The sequence below is a fragment of the Topomyia yanbarensis genome, chromosome 3, assembly GCF_030247195.1.
Source record: "Topomyia yanbarensis strain Yona2022 chromosome 3, ASM3024719v1, whole genome shotgun sequence".
Classification (NCBI taxonomy): Eukaryota; Metazoa; Arthropoda; class Insecta; order Diptera; family Culicidae; genus Topomyia; species Topomyia yanbarensis.
The window spans coordinates 391,742,922-391,763,776 of record NC_080672.1 but is presented as its reverse complement, the minus strand read 5'-3'; the positions used below and the strand labels follow the sequence as shown (position 1 = coordinate 391,763,776).

At 35.7% G+C, this 20,855-nt stretch overlaps 1 protein-coding gene across 2 annotated transcripts in view; it reads right to left on the bottom strand.

The window, feature by feature from the left end:
- LOC131693201 (breast cancer anti-estrogen resistance protein 1) overlaps positions 1–20,855 on the bottom strand; it is a 380,537-nt gene that overhangs the window by 242,019 nt on the left and 117,663 nt on the right. The window contains exon 1 of one of the 2 annotated variants that reach the window (XM_058980837.1): positions 12,703–13,957. The exons of the other annotated variant lie outside the window; for it this stretch is intronic. Within the exon in view, the coding sequence (XP_058836820.1) occupies positions 12,703–12,813 (111 nt within the window). The 5' untranslated portion in view covers positions 12,814–13,957. Of the gene's footprint in view, positions 1–12,702; positions 13,958–20,855 lie in introns of those variants that run through there. 2 annotated transcript variants of the gene reach the window in all.

Sequence of the window (20,855 nt, the reverse complement as noted above, 5' to 3'; positions counted from 1 at the left end):
GCCGCAGACATTGATCTCTATCATGCGCTCATTAGACCCGCTCTGAACATATGCATACTGATTGGGTTATAGAAAATTCCGTTAGACTGGCAGTATTCCAAATGGCCAAAGACATCCATATTTGGCGTCTACTCGTCAAGCTCGTTGCAAAAATGTTCATAGTGATGGGTTTGGAGAATTCCTCTGAACCGGCAGTCGCCATCTTGAATTTTTAAATGGCCTCAAGCATTGATATCTGGCATCTACTCGTCAAGCTCGTTCCAAAAATACCCATATCGATTGGGTTTTAGAGAATTCCGCGAAGCCGGAAGTCGCCATCTTGATTTTTAAAATAGTCTCAGACATCCATATTTAGCGTCTACTCGTTAATACCCTATTGTTGATACGCAGACCAAGTCTCAAGATCCGACTTTTCCATTTTTCCAAAACTCTTCTAAGGAATTAGAGTGAAAGTAGAAACCGTGCTACTTGCAAAATCCGTGAAAAAAAGCTTGTTGCCTCCAAAAGGACATTTTTAATAAAACTCCAATATCACCTCTTTTTCGAAAAAGGTTTTTTGCATTGAATGTAACGTGTTTTTTTTTGTACGGTTTTCGGAATTAACGCGGTTTTTTTGCGGTTCAGATTCTAGATGAAAGTGGGTTCTTCCATACCACTAGAGTTACCAGTCATGTCGCCTTGGAACGTATTGTCTAGTGGATATGAGCTTTATTTTTTGAGTAATATAACTGATTGTATAGACCTAAGTTGCTAGAACGGAGGGTAAAGATTTGGTTGGCGCTTGCGATCGCGTTTGTAAGTTTATTAGTGCTGAGACGTCCACCTTATCACCGGGGTGTTATCATGTTTGCGAGATCGTGGGCGTAGGTTGCTTGGATATTCGCGAGGGGCTCAAACGTTTGTATGCTGACGTGATTTTGTAACATCTTTGCGTGTGTTCTTGAATTGTCGCGTGACCCGTGAGTCTGATATTAAATTTACGATGTACAGTTCAGATTCCAGCAGAGAGTGGGTTCTCTTATATCGCTAGGGTTCCCGGTCATGAATTTTGTTATTTTTAACATATGTACTGTAAAAACGGCTCAGTCAAGCATGGAACTAACATAGTGACAAGAATAAGCTAGCGCCGCACAGTGATGCCGAGGCGGAAAAAAGTCAAAAAATGCACCTTTTAATATTGTTCCAAGGTTATTTTTGTATTATTGTACAGTATATGAGAAATGATTTGCCAAAATTTCAGGACGTTTGGATGAGTGGTTGGCCCGCTACAGTATTTCAAAGTTCAGTGCGCTTATTGTTCGATTTTTTCTTCCCTTGTAAAATATATGGAGAAACTAAAACAAACTTTATCTCGATTTTCAAATAGGAGCACACACTTTCTCACATGTCACACTAGGCCCATTTTGAAGATTTTTTTAACAGCTTTTCGAAATTCTCTATGACATCTTGCGCAATTTTGCGCAAACCACATCTTTTTGGTATTAACAGTGTACAGGTATACATCGATTTAACGTACTTGAGGGATTCCATGGGAAAGTGGCTGACCATAAAATATGACCATCTCCGAATCGAACAAAACTTTGCAGTTGTGTTCGGATCATGAATCTCCATGATTTTCTCTGTCAATTTTGATACAAGAGCATTTTTTTAAAAGGGCGTAGAAATTTTTGCATGCAGCATGAAAATAAAAATTTCTCGGTTACCGTATTTTATACAGCAAAACTATCTGAGAAATAGTTGCATGGAATGGAAACTTTTACACGAAAAAATATACACTGATTTTTTTAAATATTGTAGTTTTCGAAATATTTTAAATTTTGTTCCAATAAATGCAATAACAATTATTCCATTTGTTTACGACCTTTTCATAAGTTATTTGTGTTTCTCCATCAAGAACAGAAGGTTTTGCAAAATGCTCATAAAATATCCTGCAACTTTCCCGTTGACATCAAGGCGATATTGGGAACAAGTTGAAAGCTACAAGAAAACAATGAATATATGATTCAGCTATAGGATCAGATGATCAAACTATATAGTTGAATCATATTTTTGTTGTTTTCTGATAGCTTTCAAAAGGTTTACAATAACACCTTGATGTCAAAAGAAAAGCCACAGGAAATTCAATTAGCATTTTCATAAACCTACTATTTTTGAAAGAGAAGCGCACACATCTTATGAAAAGGTCGTAATCAAACGAAATAATAGTTTTGGTTAAAACAAAATTTAAAATAAATCGAAAACTAATGCATTTTCGAAATTATTTGTTATAAGCATTTTGATTTGAAATAGTATTTGGAATTATATTCAATAATAAAATAGTATTCTTTATTGAAAGGAGTATGAATTTTAATAATATGCTAAACGTTGTTAAGAAAACTTTCTTTTTTCTTTTCGATCAAGAAGAGTTTAAATTAAATTAAATAAGAGTTTGTAAACTCCAAAATTAAACCGAAACTCAAAGAAAAATGTTTTCATAAAATATCTAGATACATGTATGAGAGACGAAATCGATTGAATTCACGTAGTAGTGCGATGACGAATTTCCCGCCAAATCGTATTCAGAGTTGGCAGCACCCTCTCAGATTTTAATGAAACTTTCTGTACATGAAGATTTTGTCACAAAAAGCCACTTTGGATACTTTATTTTTCCAAAAATGATCTAGACTGTCTTTTGAAAAGGGTCAAACTTTATTTACCAATTTTTTTCAAATGGCTACAGTCTAAAAATGACAAATCCTACAAAAAATGTTGTATGAGTGATTTTCCCAAAATTAGTCAAATTTTTGAATAAAAATATTGAAAAAATTCTCCATTGACTCCTACACTAAAAAAATCGATTTTAAAAATTTACCGTCAAAATTTCAAGTTGGGCACTTTCAAGGAAAAAAAGTTATTTGAAAAAAACTTTCTTGTCCAAACTGAATTTTTTTTCAGTGTATTTTTATCGAAAACTAAACCATTGAAAGTCATAATCATCTCAGAATCCAATTTCCCAACTGCCTATTGGCCGGATACATGCAAAAACTATCAGTAACGAATTTGGTATATATTCATAACAAACTTGAATGAAGCACGGGTGGAATGATCTTGACCTAATGTTGTATATTAAGGCGTATTTCCTGAGTGTTGCTATGTGAGCGTGAGTACCTCGCTTTGTCTTACCCACTTTAGCTTATATTATCCACCAGTAACGACCAGTAACGAACACTCGCTCATTTGAAAGTTTACATTCCAGTTTGTTATGAATATATACCAAATTCGTTACTGATACTTTTTGCATGTATCCGGCCAACAGGCAGTTGGGAAATTGGATTCTGAGATGATTATGACTTTCATTGGTTTAAAAATACACTGAAAAAAAATTCAGTTTGGACAAGGAAAAGTTTTTTTTCAAATAACTTTTTTTCCTTGAAAGTGCCCAACTTGAAATTTTGACGGTAGGTAGGGAACATAATTACCTATCAACAAACAAAATTTCATCCAAATCAAAAATGGGTTTTTTTTTTATAAAACGACTTTAAATTTTTTAAATCGATTTTTGTTTGTGGATTACTCTTTGTTGACTATTTATTGTTCAATATAGCAATAATCTATTTAAATAAGCCAAATATTATTTCGATAAAACGAATTTCGTATTTCATTTTTCTATCTACAACCGCTAGAAATAACCACCGAACAATTCCAAGTTGTCTAGATGGGACTTGATCACTTATCGGTGCAAAAATGTTCATTTGCGCGAACCTTCTGACTGAAAACTTCTTAACTTATAACCATCGGATCAATCTGAAACATATCTCGAAAAATGAAAAGTGATATAAATAACTCCCAGCTACGGCGTAGCCAAGAGGTGGTTTGGGAGGTTCATCCCCCCCCCCCCCAACTAAAATTAATTGGTTTGAAGAGAAAATTTTAGTGATGCTGACTAATTTAATTTTATATTACGATAATAATTATATGATCAGCACATTGATAACCTATTGTTTTAAACATCATGAAGATTTTTGAAAAATTGTGGGAATGGGATCCTGATCTGTAACTGATCTATTGGTTGAAATCTCACAGTTGTCTAATTGCATAAATTTCAAATACCTGCATGAAAACATTTCAATAGAAATCCATTCAGGAGTTCCAAAATCAATCATAATCCTCAGATTTCCTGTCATATTGAGCTCACTTTTGAAGGGATGTATCGAAATATGGATATCGGTCAATTTTTTTTTATTGGAAGCGAAGTTGGAACTGATTTAATGTCTAAGAAACATAGAACTGCTCACCGAAAAATTGCATAACTTTCAACATTTACTGATCATGTTTTTATTTTGGGAATGCGTAGAGTTGAGACGAAATCGTAGTATGATTAATATCAAGAATATCACTTTCCGAAATTAGAAGGAAATTTTTGAAAAATTGCGTTTTCCATTTGGCTCTAACAGGTTCTGATCGATTTTTATGAGCATCTGATTTTTGTTGTATTGTATGTATTATATGATTAGGTAAAATATATGTTCGACAACAATAATTTAAGGTCAAGAGGACATTATTTCGAAACCGATAATTTCGGAGGTATAGTACAGCACATCATCTGATAAAATAATTTTGGCGGTCAATTCTCCTAGATGTAGTTATGGAGAATTTACTGTTCCAACTAACTTAGTTCGAGAGTTAATGTCTCCAGCAAAGTTTTCGAGAGTGCTATTATAAACCACTTTGTTGAAGACATGAAGGCTCTATGTGTTCAGGGTATCAAAATATTTAGGCTATTTGAATCTACCCTTAAAATGAACTATTATGATTTTACTGTTTAGGATAAATCTCTTCTACTTTTTATAAACAATAAAATTTAAATTTTATCCAAAGCTTGAGTTTGTGAAGCTCACAATAATAAGTTATTTTTGAAAGATATCATTTTATAGCTCTATATACTCCCCACACGAAGTATTCATGCCTTCAACAAGGTTGTTTCAAATGACAGCCTCAACAAATTCGCTAAAGACACGAAGTCTGCTTCTATTGTTTTTGAAAAATTTATTCTGCACATTTTTAAAACTTCAAAGATGATGGTTTCGGAATGCCATTTTGACAGTAAGTTTTCACCAAACCGAATTTCTGGCCGCTGACTCCACTGCTACTGCTTATCTATTATAACTCGGTGAAGACCCAATTTAATCAGCCCCCGATTTAATCAGCCCCCGATTCGATCAGCCCCCGATTTTGTCAGCTTTTTGACCCGATTTTGTCAGCTTCATATCAACACTATGTTCTATGGGCTCTAGCAGACAAACAAGGCTGAATCCGAGTAAATCCTTTCTTGAGCATATTTTTCTTATCTTAAAGATGCAAAGATGCAAAAATAAAAAGATCAATCTGCTTTAAATTTTCCCTCGAAGCGAAATTTATATTAAATAATCAGAAATAGTTATGAGGCTTCAGGAACTAAAGAAGAATATTCTAACAGCTTCGGTTTATTCTAAAGAGAGAAAGAAATATGTCCCGATTTAGTCCCCGTTTCGTCAGCCTAAAATACACCATGGGGCTGATAAAAACGGGTCTTTACTGTATTTATTATTCACTGTGTCCCACATTAATTGGTACATATTTTTTTTGAGGATAATTTTTTCAATTGCAACGAACTACACTAATATTTTAGTAGTTTTCAAGGAGTTATTTTATCGACTTCTTCCAAAATTTGGCGAACCTACTCCCATTCTTTTTCCCTTCTTTATTTCGACTATTATGTAGTCAAATTTTATTTTTTACTTTTTAACGATATTCAGTTAGCTAGAGATAACTGAGTAGGGAAAGTTATGAAAATTTAGAGCCATTGTACTCAAGTGAGAGCAAGGATGTGAAATATACAGATCGGAAAACTAGAAGTGGCAAGGTCATTAGAAACAGGCTTCAAATCTTACGGTCTAATCTTTTGTCTTCTGCTGCTAGCGGTTGAGCTTAGGCAGAATTACTACGAATCGCTCAAGTCTACCAACATGTCTCAACGGCAAAAACAGACTTGTCCCTCTTTAACGTGAGAACCGATAAAAGAGAAGTCAAGTAAGATCACCACTAAAAACCTGTCGACGATTACTCTCATTCGTGCGATAGTTTATGTTAAAAGGATATCCTAAATTATTTGGTATGCTTAAGGGCTTATATGTTGCGAATTGAGTATTACTTTTTAATAAACTGAGTAATGACCGTCGCTCCACAACGCAGTTTATTTTTCATGGCTTGCGGTGAGCACAATCTCTCCAATTGCTGAACTGAATATTATAGAATAGGCGTTAGTTTTTAATATTCTTTACAGATTTTACTCACCCAGATTTAAATCGCGCAAATGGCTCTGAATCAGACCCCTAAGACGATTTCACTAGATTTTCAGAGCAGCGTGAACAGTGCACTAGCGCATGTGACAGAAGTTTGTCGAAGAGTTTCGCGAAAAAAATGTTCTAGTAATGATAATGATTTTCCGTGGCGAGATATGAGAGTTTTTTTTATAATATGTTCTTTGACATTAGGATTAGTAACATTAATTCAAATCAAAGATATTACTGGGAAGTCACTTTTAAAAAAATATCGAAGTAAAGTTTGAACTAATCACGCATGCACTTCAGAGGTAGCCTGATATCAAGAGCTGCAATTTCAGTTCTTAGTTCACAGTCGTGTTGGAAACTTGAGTAAGCGCAATTGAGAGTATGAAATTCAAATAGATTAAAAAAAATCGATTTTTTTGGCCCAGCACTTTAGGAAAATTCAGTTTTTCCTACACAATGCATTGATTGAAGAATTTAGATATGTTATTAACAGAGCATTAGTAATAATTCGTTTGTCCGTCTATTTTATGAGCCATTTTTCCGCTTTTCCAATGATTTGGTTCAGCCTTTGAGATTTCTAGCACTGATGTTGTCCTATGCTGATTTGAGCGTTTCTCTGAGTATGTGTTATCAAAAGCATCGCGAAACGTCAAGTTCTAAATGTTCTCAATCGAAATAATATTCGAAGAGAGTGCTAAGAGTTATAAGAAATGTCTCATCACACTGTTAGGTGGATTAAAAGCGTTTTTTATCTGTGTGACTTTAGTTTAAAATTGTTTTTTTCTCTCAACTTTTTTATTGTAAAATCGAATAAAATAAAGGATCTACAATTTGGCATCATTCCAAATCTAATTTGGATAATTTCAAAAACCAGAAGAATTTTTTTCATTTTAGAACCGTAAAAAGTTAATGAATCAAACATATTGAAATGGGAGTACTACCGAAAGAGAAAATGAATATTCATGCGAGTCTATTTTATTTAAATAAAGTTATGTGTTTCACCACACACCAGAAAATAATGAAATTCAAACGACATGTAAATCAATACGAATGTAAACATACACAGCTTGAATCAAAAATTTGATTGAAAATTAAGTTGAATGCGATGTACTCAATGGGAGCATCAAAAAGCATACGATTTTACAGTTTAGTTCGTGTGATATTACATGTCATTTATTTTACAGCAATATTGGTTTAAAAATACATTAAAGTGCATTGGTATCCCGTTTAATGAAGCTGTAATTTTCAATCAACGTGTAAATTTATAAAATAATTCGTTGAAGAAAGCACGACAAGTGATGTGTGTGTGTGTGGTGGGACTTAATTTTACATAAATATTCATGCTCCAAATATGTGCATGCACATAAATTTAACATTATAAAAAAAAGTTCTGTGCATTTTATTGACGGTTCAGTGTCCTTTCGATTCAAAACTACTATAGTCGATACATTGATTTATCCAAACACCTTATTTCAAGAAAATTTCACAATTTTAAGTTTTGAAGTAAATTGGTTAAAAAAGGAATAATTTTTAGATTTCTTTGCGATACAGAGAGTGGTAATAGTCAACCAATTTCCACTGTATATGGCAACATTTGAAGAATAATTTCTTTAGTTTGCATAGCAAAGTGCTAGAAATTGAGCGAGTGATAGTGAATCTCCAGAGGCACTTTGAAAAAATGCAGTGTCCATCATAACTCAAAATGTACTGGACCAATTGTTTAGAGATTTTGTACAATCCTTCCTGGACCCAAGTAACCACGTGAAATTTTCTTTAAATTTTTTGAAATTGTTTTTAACGTTTCGCGTTCCGCTCTTCAGCACATGACAGCCGTCTTGACCGTCATACAGCCACCCCCCATTTACCCCAATTCGCAAAGAAATATCTCGCATTTAAATCGCAAACCGGGACCAACAACCAGGAAATTTATGTACAGGAGTACCTGGAAAAACATATGTTATTCAAACAACAGAATTATTTTGTTTTTGTTTTGGATGGATTTGGCATCTTACCATTACGTTAAAATGACCATTATGTGGTATGCCGCGAACAATATCCAGACGGTGTCCAAGAATATGAACTATCCAAACACGTCAGACCTCCACTCAATAGAAAAACTTTGGGTAATCGTCAAGCGGAGCCTCAAGACGACGCGAAAGTCAGCAAGATGCAGTTCAACACAAGCTGGCCTTCTGCGGCGAGGAAAGCGACCAAGGATGCTGCACAAAACGTGATGGAGTCAATCGATAGGCCCGGCCATTCGCATTCGTTAAAAAGGAAGTTTGAGTGAATATTTTTCTTTATTCTCTACGATTTGAACTAGCAAAAACAACATTTGATTTTTTATTAAAAAGTTTGACTGTTTTGCATACATTCTTGTTTGACCAATTTTTGATCGTAACACTCTTTAGGGGCTACGGTAGTTAAGCTGATTACGCAAACCACAGAAAGTCCTCGAAGCCAACAAACGGGTAAGATCTCATGATGATGATGATTTCATTCCTTTGTACATCAGATCTTTGTGTCACGCATTCGAGCGCTATCTTAAACAATAGATTAGAGCGTCCATCGCCCCGCTTCAATCCATCTTACGTCACGAACGATTCGGACGTTTTTCCGGCTATTTTGACGCTTGATTTTAACCCATCCAGGCTGATTCGTAGCCTAATAAGTTTTGGCGGAAAGCCATGTTCAATCATTATTTGCTACAGTTCGTTTCGTTTAACTGAATCATACGGCTTCTTGAATTCCTCAAACAGATGGTGAGTTCGCAAATTGTATTCGAGGAATTTATCCGGAATTTGTCGCGTTTGGTCAAACAGTTGATTCGTCACTGGTTGTTTTTCTCGAAACCCGCCGTTGTATTTGCCGACAAAGCATTCAGTCAGCGGGCGAAGTCTGCTAAACAGAACACGAGAGAGTACCTTGTAGGCGGTATTGAGGATCGTTATGCCTGGATAGTTATTACACTCTAGTTTGTTTATTTTATTTATTTATTCGTCTAGTATATGTAGACTACATAGAATGGTATTACAATATTTACTTATATAGTATACAATAAGTTGCAATTTAAGTCGTTTTCTAGACATGGAGAGGTCAATTGTGGCACATATTTCATCATAATGACGGGGCTATTTTTGGCATAGTTTGTCCTAAAAATTCTAGGAATATTTTAGGAGTACTTAGATGATGGCTAGGCACATAAAATTTTATTTGTGAGAGTAATGACGCGGATTGTACACATTGAGAAATAATGTCGTTGATAAAGTAAAGCATGGCAAATTCGCGGCGTTCTTTGAGCGTTTGTATGTAGATGAGAATGCAACGTGCTTTATACGATGGAAGAGGAAATGTCGTCCAGTTTAGTTTGTGGCCCTTCTTAAAGACAGGGCATATGAAGTCATCCAACCAATCATCCCGATCACAAAAGGGATTGCTTCGTACATCTGACCACATCTCAAACCGTTTGTGCAGAATCTTTCGCGAATCACACCATTAAATAATGGTCAAAATCGACGTCGGTCCTCGGTAGGTCCTAACACCAATGACATTGGAGAAATGGCGACCGTCCATCAAAACATGGTCGATTTTCGAGCAAGTTTTACCGTTCGGCTGGAGAAGGGTTCTTCAGAATATTTTTTTCGTTCTAAATAGATGCCACGACATATAATCTTAAAACAAAAAAAAATGCATGGAAATAAACAAATCTGGATAAACATGTGAAAAGTGCATATCGCAAATGAGACCATTGATTCAACAAATATCGAAAGACTGTGATGTCGTCTAGCATATTATGCTAAGCGTTAAAAAGAAAACGTAAAAGTGGCCTAGTTCTTGACGGAAGATAAAGTGAACACAGAGAGGCACCCATTTGCGGGATACCCTTTTCACAAGTTTATCCAGAAATGGTACAAAATGTACACCCGCCAAAAAACTGGAACCAACAAAATTGATCAGCTTCTATCACGATAGCTCAACGGCGACAGAATGACTAACAAACACCCAGCACTTGGCTGATAAGTGCAGAAAAATAAGGTTGTGTAAATTGCTACCCAACCATTAGGTAGCTTGCTTGTACAGTTTTTTTTGTCGCAGTATCGGCTCCGATCAAGACGGTTACAGGTGTGCACATTTTTTTCTGTGTATGAGTGCGGTTGTCATTTTTCTTTGATGAAGCCGAAAAAACAAGAGGATATGAAGAAAAAAAGCACAAACAAATGACGTAGTGGGCCTTTCTGTTGCCATAAGTTTTCTTTCGGTTCGGTCATAGTTAATTTAATCGGTTTTTTCGAAGTAAAAAGTGTCCCTAAGTGTTCTAATAGGCAGATCCGAGGTGAAGCTCGGCTTTTTCTCACTTTTCATCGTGCGCCAAAGAATCAGGATGCTCGTTCGTTCACTTCAAGGGCCCCGGCCGCCATTCTTAATTTTGCAAGTATTAAACTAATACACTCAAGTTTTTTTACGCGTTTTTTTTTGCGCGGTATTTTTTTACGCGGATTTTGAAATTTACGCGGTTTTCATTTACGCGGATTTTGAAATTTACGAGGTTTTCATTTACGCGGATTTTGAAATTTACGCAGTATCCATCAATGAGGTTCCCTTTATCGCGGATTCTTAAATTTAAGTGGTCTTCATTTACGCGGATTTTGAAATTTACGCGGTTTTCATTTACGCGGATTTTGAAATTTACGCGGTTTTCATTTACGCGGATTTTGAAATTTACGCGGTCTGTATCCCCCGCGTAAAAAAAACCTGAGTGTACACTCAAAAGTGTCAAATGTTCCCACCTTTCTCCCATCTTGGGCTCCGATAACGTTAGCACTCCTGATTCGATCCAGTTTAGATTGCCACCCAGTTCGCGCGGTTCACTTATTTTCCCCCTCAATAACGGTTACTCTTTGCGCGCGTTTATAGATTGCAATTATCTAGAGCACGTACTTTGCTATCGATAAACAGACGTACTTTGGAATACCGGGAATTATGATGGATTGTACTCGAGTAAAATCAATAATCGACCGACGGTTGCTGCAGCAGATGGTTTTTTTTTTGTTGATTTTAGAAGCCCGGCAAATTATTGTTAGATTATACATTTTGTTCCACTTTCTAGTTATCAATAAAATACATATACAAAACGAACTCGATGTCGAATGTTGAAAAAATAGAGCTACCCAGTTCTTTTGAATTCCAACCTCAATCAACACTCACGTACGGAATGGAGAGCCATTTCACATTTCCAAGAAATGTTATCGTTCTTGAGGTTGTTTAACCTGGTAGAGCCTTAAAGTGACGATAACAGTCAACACTCACGGACGATAAGATAAGTATAGAAGCGCAACGTCATCGCTCGCGTCAAGTTCTAGTCTGCAATTGTGCCAGCGTGATTCATGGACGAGAGGTGGCTCGAACAAGAATGGGTAAAGATGAGCTCAATGCTGGATTGGGTAGAGAAATACCAGGCAAAATTAGTTGAAAATATCGGAAATCATGCTCAAACATCCTCACAATTCCGATGGAACTTTTCACGATGGCAAATTTGATATTTGCTAAGGGTTATCTAACCATTCGATCCATTATCGCTCAACTTTTTTTTATTATCATCTGTTACATAGAATAATAAAAAGGTGGGCAAAATTAAGTTTTGCGATGGGTAAAATTAGATATTCGATGAAAAATATCTGCATTCAAAAACTAGCTGACATACTTAGTAATAACCATATAAAATTTCAGACTGATCGGTAAATTGGTTTTTGAGATATGATAGTTACTGCAAAGGCACCTTTCAAAACAATACGATTTCAAAATAATCACTGATATGTTCCAATCAGTTAGAACTTTTTTTTATTATTTTTCCCACCAATTCGAAAGAATCTTAAAAGCGAAATGTGGAGAAAACGGGAAAAAGCGAGTGGACGAGTGAGTTGCATTCCCTACGGTTACGTTTGTCCATGCGCTAGCATACATCATTAGTATTTTCGAAAATGCTTTGAATTGCATTCTGAAATTATTGTGATGGAATATTCTTAAATAGTTTATCATTGATGTAAGCAATAAAAATATATTTTAACCTTGTAAAGGTTGAACGGTTGAAAATTAAATCAAATTTTGGTAGCGGACATAGCGTAGTTGGTGAATCGATTGCATTGCGCGCAGCTCACCTAGGTTCAATTCCCAACCCCGCATGGCAATTACAACTGTTCACACATATTTCGAATACCGCCCAGGCTACCCGTTACTTTTGGTTTAGTTATAAATTTCGAATTCCTAAAGAACCAAACTTTGTAAATCGGCCCATCCCCCACTAAATCGCTTATTAAGCGAAAATATTCATTATACGTTGGAATATCTTTTAATTGACACAAATCCCTATAGCTATGTAAACACAATTCCAACTAACCTTCGCCGGTTTCGGTTCGTCGTAATCGTACTCGGCAATGTGCATGCTGCTACTTCGACTACCGCTCAGAATAGTCGGCGTTGGCGACTGCGGTGACAACGGATGTGGCATGATTAAACCTTCCACCTTTCCAACCGCAAAACTGTCAAATTATGGTTTGCGGTTTGCAAACAGAAAAGGGGGCTCCGACTACCGAATATCTTCCAGTCACGTGTTCGTGACTATGACCCACGCACTGATTTCACTGTCAACGGCCTAGTTGTGGCTTACTTCACTGATTTACACTCGATCCTAATCTTCGCTGTGCGTGATCAGATCCTATTTGCTTCAACTAATGTTTCCGCGTTGCTAGCAATTAGCTAATTATTTAACCACGTCAGCAAGCTAATTTTCTCGTTGAGGTAGCTCCCGCATTTTTGAACTTGTCGTGACTCAACACTTTCCATCACTTTGACTGAAATTTATTTGATTAATCTTCTTCTACTTCGTTACTTCCATTAAGAATCACCAATTTTCGCTACCACTTTTAGCATCTTTTCACCTCAACCAAACTTGCAAGTAATTTTCACATTATTCCAAAACCACTTTCTCAGGTGCGAGCGAGAGGAGGCGCACGTTTATAAATTCCACCGAAACCTCCTCCGGTGGCGCACACGCAGGTCGCCGCCGTCACTCCAGAGGTTGAACTTGCTGACTCCGGCAATTATTTTGCATTCACAAAACGGCTTCACATTATTATGTAGGTATATACGATTGCTCGTGGCTCAACCCACCGAATCTACGTATAATGGTCACTCTACAGACAACGGACGAGCAATAACAAAAATCAATCAATCATTATCATCACGATTTACCAGCACTTTTCTTCGTGGCCGACTTTTTGGTGATTGTGCATTTTTCACCTAATAGATGTTGCCGAATCGCATCACTTTTTCATATAACTGCACAAAATGATTATGCACATCCACAATATAATATAATTTTTTCCTGGGATTAAATTCATTCACTGGGGTCAAACATTTGAAATTCTTTTGACACAAACATTTCTCCCTACAAAACACACAGATGAGGAATTATTACCAAAAAACAGTCACCACACGAACTGCATCACTAATCGCTACAAGCGAGTAATTGTCACGCACGAGCTCGAGCATCGAACGTAGCACCTGTCAAAATACACACAAGTCGGAAACGCCGACAATAAGAGCAGTATTCGGTACGACGAAAAAAACACGTGAAACGAACAATCGAACACACGTACGTTCCCGACGACGGCTCGGAAGCGAATGTAGTCAACAACTGCTGAGCGATGAGAGCATGTGGCTGCGAGCGGGCTGGAAATTAAATTTTGTTTCACCACATTCAACGAGCGAAATTCATTCCGGATGAACTCGCCTCGCGCCTGGCCGTTTTTGTAGACGGTTGAGATTATTATGAACTAACCGGCACATGACGCGGTCTCTGCGTGCATCGCAGTTACTGCTTTACGTCCTCCGCCGATGCGGCTTCGAAGAATGGGAAATTCATTTTCTGCAAAAAATGCCGTGGCATATTGTTTGTTGTTTTGATTTCAAATCTTCATTCGCCAGAAACCAACCGCGGGTCGATGGATGAATGGAATAGGAATGTGGGTTAAAGTAGTGAGTGAACGAGCTGATTCAATTTTATTTATCTCACATGAACTCATATCTGAGCTGCTTGATTATTCTATTATTTTTTTTAAAGGTGGATGGATTGAAATGAAAAAGCAGGAATAGAATAAGAATTACAAATATGAAATTAATTACATTTTTGGCCGTTCCAAGTCAGCAGATCCCATAAGTTTAGTATGCGATGGAATTAGAATAGACGAGACTAGCGCGGTATGCGAAGCGATGAATGACTACTTCGTCAATGTAGGGAAAAAATTGGCCGATAATATACCCACCAGCAGGGATGCCAACGGTACCGATAAACTACATTTTTTCGATATATTTACATTTGCACAAGCCGTACAGCCCGCTACAGCGACGCATCACTACAGCTCTTGCCAGAACAGTAGTCAAACCGAGTACATTTTGCCGTACAGCAGTAGAATACATTTTTGTTTTGCTGCTGTACTCCGACTGCTCGGTGAGAGTGTGGCGTAGTAAAGTTTGTTCTCTCGCTTTGTACATTTTTCTCTGCATAGTCAAAGGGAGAGTCCCGCACACGAAAGCGTTGATGCCGGCCGTGGCGTAAATGAGCCGCATTCATTGTAGTCATTTTTGAATAAAAATATTAAAAAGATTGAAAATATTAAAAAATGTAAAATAAGGAAAGCGAAGCTGTACCGCTCGCGTCTGGTGGCTGTACTGGGGACAGTAGTTTTCTGTCATGTTACTGCTTTACACACAGGCAGCCGTACAGCGCTGGGCGTCCTGCACTAGCGAATGACAGCAGCATCGAGAGAGAAATGAGAATGTAGGCAGAAAAATTACAGCCGTGGAAAAGGTAGGCATTTTGCATCCTTGCCCACCAGCCCCACAGCAGATCCCTTTTCTAATACTCAACGTATTCGTGAAACCATCTATTTGCGTCCCACAACTGTTAATGAAGTCATTTTACTAATCAACGGTCTCAAGAAAATCCATAGCAGTGGTCCTGATAATATACCTGTTAATATTCTGAAAAACAACTGTGTAGCTTTTGCAAAAATCCTTACCCAAATTTTTAATTTAATGCTCGACACCGGTCAATATCCAAATTGTTTAAAAATTACCAAAGTAATTCCCATTTTCAAATCTGGAAATCCCTGTGATTCGTGCAACTATCGTCCTATTTCAACAGTATCAGTATTTAATAAAGTGCTTGAAAAATTGTTGATCTCTAGGTTACACGATTTCTTAAACAAACACAATATAATCTATAATTTTCAGTACGGTTTTAGGCAGGGTTGTAGTACGTTGATTGCAATGACTGAATTAGTTGAGTCTATTGTTGATGAAATTGATCAGAGAAAAGTTGTTGGTGCTCTCTTTCTGGATTTAAAAAAAGCATTTGATACATTAGATCACTCTATATTGCTAGGAAAATTAGAACGATATGGCATAAGAGGCTTAGCTAATAATCTAATTCGTAGCTACTTGTCGAACAGACTTCAATGCGTGTCTATTGGCAATGTAACTAGTTCGTACAGAGACGTTGAAATAGGAGTACCACAGGGAAGCAATATTGGACCATTACTATTTCTTCTTTATATCAACGACCTAGGAAGACTTAAATTGAAAGGCACACCACGTCTTTTCGCAGATGATACAGCTTTGTTTTATCCAAACAATAGCTCTAGAAACATAGTTTGTGATATGGAATATGATTTGAAATTACTCATCGGATATTTCAACGATAACCTCCTCTCCCTAAATTTATCAAAAACCAAATACATGTTATTCCATTCATCTAGAAAATCCATAGAAGATCATTCGCATCCAATAGCTGAACACTACGAGATTGAGGAAACGAAATGTTTCAAATATTTAGGTCTTTGGTTAGATTCTACACTCTCCTGGAACGACCATCTAAAATCTCTCGAAAAAAAAGTGGCTGCATTATGTGGGGCTATGCGTCGGGTTTGTACTTTTGTACCTCTGCACGTGCTATTAAAGTTTTACTATGCACACATTCATTCATTACTAAACTATCTTGTTTCAGTATGGGGGCGTGCCAGCATATCAAATCTAAAAAAACTACAAACTCTTCAGAATCGATGTCTTAAAATTATTTTTAAGAAACCAGTTATGTATTCAACTATGCTACTCTACAGCAATAATTCACATAACATCTTGCCATTGCTTGGTTTGACAGAATTTCAAACAGCAATGTATGTTTTTAATGCTCTGCATAACCCAATAGCGCATAATAATTTACACTTCACCACAGGCACTCGTGTGTATAGTACCAGGCAAGCCAATAGTTTACAACGCTCCAGGGCCGCCACTAACCTTGGTCAAAAACGTATTTCATTTATCGGGCCAACGGTCTATAATCGGCTTCCTACTGAGTTAATACAAATAACAAATCGCATCCAATTCGAAACAAGGCTGAAATGTTTTTTAAAAAATAAAATTAGGGAATTTGTAATATAGAATTAGTTATTCACCAAAAAGTTTTCTTTATGTGCATTATTCTAATAATAATTATACCTACTAGAATTTAGAAAAAAACACTTTCTGTATCTATCATAAATACTGTAGAGAGCCCCTTAAAAGGAACATCGTTCCACTGGGAGCTCGATGCAGTTATTTTTCTTGCATTTAACTCTAATATCTTTATTGTGCCGGTTACTTTCACGTATTTTTTTTTTGTCTTTTTTTGTTCTCAGCGTATTCGCGAATAGTTTTTTCTTCTTGTGTTGCCTTTTTTTTTGTCGCTGAGAACTGATGTGTCCACTACCAGGGGGCTCTCTGTGCGAGCCTTTTGGTGTGGGGGTGAGAGGCGGGCCATTAAAAATAAAAAAAAATTGAGTGGTTGGCTAATACGGCAATCAAATACAAAAGTAGAAGAGCAAGTTGTACCGCAAGGCAAGCTAAAATCGTAGCGTTGAGAAGCAAGCCGGGCCAGTCAGTAAGAATTTGTCGAACTAAGCATAATTATAATTTTTATTATTATTTATAATAAATATTTTGCATGTGAATTAATTATTAATGAAAATCAACATTCGCATACATCGCTTTGGCAACACTGCGTGCTTTTGAGTGTGTGTAATTAGTATTTTTTCGCTATTGAAATGGTTTATTTTGTAAAATCGTGTTGTATTTTTTGTTGAGTAATTTGGAAGTGAGATGAATAGTGAGGCTAGTGAAGAAAATCCGACGTACGTTTTTATTACTTTTTGTTAAGATTCTATTATCTTTTCGGTAACAGATCACCAAATCAAACCCATATTACCTACAGACACTTTATACACAGACTAGCGAAGTGTCAAAAATTGCAGCCAAACGGACTGTCAAAAAGTGCAGCCAAACGAGCATGAGGGTTTTGAGAGGGGACCCAGGGACTTATTCCGGAACCGGTTCGGATTTCTGAATGGAATCATTATAGATTCCAAATCAAATGCAACAACCGATTCCGATTCAGAATCGGTTGTTGCATTTGATTTGGAATCCATAATGACTCCATTCCGAATCAAATTCCGAATGGTTTGACCGGGGAAGTGCAAGAGGAAGCCCATGCAAAGCTTATGGGAGCTTCCGTGATGCCAGTTTACATCCATGGTTGCTAGTTTTACTGTTTTTCTCTCCGCTAGTCTGTTATATAAAGTGTCTGTTATATTACCGCAAAGGTAATAAACGGTGGAATCATGAATCTCGGTAGCTGTACATGTATGTGTATCACACAACCAAGCAGTTTTTCAGTTTGTGCCCACCTCGGATCTGTCCGTATGGCAAAATGCACTTTATTCACACACCACTGCAAAAACACTCGCGAAACTTTAATCGTTTACTAACAAAACTTCAAATTTTCTGCCAATGTGCAGATGACCGAAGGAAAATGTTTGGAAACTCTCATTTGTGCGTTTGAATTTTAACTTCAGATTTCAGTTTTTGTCAATGTAAACAAGCGAGCCGGTGCCAGTTTGCATCGGAGAGGCAGCCGAACAAGACGTGTGGTGTTTTGGTCCCCTTTTTAAGGAGACTCAATGATCGAAAATAGTGGTAAAATGCAGGGAAAAAGTGAGGTATAAATATGTGAAATTGATATTTCCGGTTGTGTAATGTTTGAGTTTTATTTGGCTTGGCTAAATATGTTTGAAAGTGCAAATTAAAAGGGAGAGAACGGTGAAAAAGAAAATGTTAGTTTGAGCGATGCGTTTCCTGTTGGAATAGTTCAAGTGTAGAGTGTTCGCATATGGCTGCTATCCACCAAACCGAGCAATATTCGACTGTGACACATGATAAAGAGGACGGTTCTGCTGGAAGCGGGTGAGCTAGTTCTAATTACCATTTGTATTTGTATATGTATTTCTTGTTTTACTGTATGACAGTCAGTAATCCGTCACATTTTCTATTCTTAGTATGCATATTGTCCTAATACATTTCAGGCACACGCATTTGAAATGAAACCATTAGACCAAGTCTAATGGGTTTCTTCTCTCGCTACTACAGCATCTAATGGGTCTCATTCTGTCGTTCTCACTCTTGCATGTATAAAAGTTCCATGTTCAACATTCCAATAAGACTATTATGATCTACAGCTACATGCGTCCAATGAGGTTGAAACTAAGATGTGGCAATGTTGTTGCTCTCTCGCACGATCTCTACAGTAGACAGCAGATATATGGAAAATATATGGAGTTGAATTTTATTACGTAATTACAGAAATTGAGCGAGAGAGCACGAACAGAAAAAACTCCGACGAACATCTTTTTACTCCTTTAGCTTGTACATAAGTGAGGTCTTCTTTTTTCTGCCAGAAGACGATAAAAGGAAAGTTTCGCATAAAGTGATCACTACACGAGAAGGATATTAAGTGTTTATAAATTGATCCCATGATTAATGGGTAAATTGACACTTTGTCGTTTATGGCAGAGGAGGGAAAGATGCATTTCAGATTACCTGCTGCTATGCGCTGCGGCTCAACGTGGATTCTGCATTAAATTCTTTATATCACAATAGTAACGACAAGTCAGAACATATTAACAATTCAATATTAATTTTTGAAAGGGGTTACATATATTTATATCACTGCAGAGCAACATTTTATGAAAACTACACGCCAAACTGCACCGTTACCTTTCGGAGTAGTAATTGCACAATTTTTTGCGTTCACAGAATTTCTCAGCACTAACATACAGTATTTACAATCCAATCGTAATATTCCAGTGTGAGTGGTGAATTGTATTGTTTGGTAGATTTGTTTGCACTGTGGTTGTTGGCTGTACTATATCCAGTGTACTCATTCAATATTTATATTACTTATATCCATGATGACGTTTGTTTTGAATGTATTTGAGGTATACATACGATATTTAGGATCATTAAAAGCACCACAGTATTTTTTTATTCATTAGACTCATTAGCTCCATAATTTTCTTCGTGTTGTATTACGTTTTTCTGTTTAATTTTATATTACTCTTATCATATAATTTTGTATTATTGACACCATCATATACGGGGTGAGGTTTGTGCATCAGATCATCATTGAAGTTGTAACTGGAAGTCCAATCGGAATCAAGAAGCAAAAGTGTTAATCGCTTACAACGGATAAATCTATCCCCAACTGTTGTAAACTATTTGACGCGCTCTTCTTCAAACAATCCCGTGGAAAATTTGAAAAATACTTAAATTTTTTTTCTTAGTATCCTGTTTGATCATTATGCTGGAAGGAGATTCTCTAGCTCTCGCGACTTTCGCGGTGTTTTAGCCTACTGGTCGGCACCCTCCCCCCCCACCATACCTAATGGGCCCATCATATAGTAGAATTCATAATGGTGACGAAAATTGAACTCAAGCCAGCACGGTGGCTATCTACATACATACAGACAGACATACAGACATAATACTCACTCATATTGATATGTTACTTGTTCATATCTTTCTCACATATGATGCTTATAGTTTTGTTACAGACTTTATTATATTATGTTGTATTTTATTATATTATATTATATTATATTATATTATATTATATTATATTATATTATATTATATTATATTATATTATATTATATTATATTATATTATATTATATTATATTATATTATATTATATTATATTATATTATATTATATTATATTATATTATATTATATTATATTATATTATATTATATTATATTATATTATATTATATTATATTATATTATATTATATTATATTATATTATATTATATTATATTATATTATATTATATTATATTATATTATATTATATTATATTATATTATATTATATTATATTATATTATATTATATTATATTATATTATATTATATTATATTATATTATATTATATTATATTATATTATATTATATTATATTATATTATATTATATTATATTACATTATATTGTATTATATTATATTATATTATATTATATTATATTATATTATATTATATTATATTATATTATATTATATTATATTATATTATATTATATTATATTATATTATATTATACTACGTTTACACTACGAGTTAA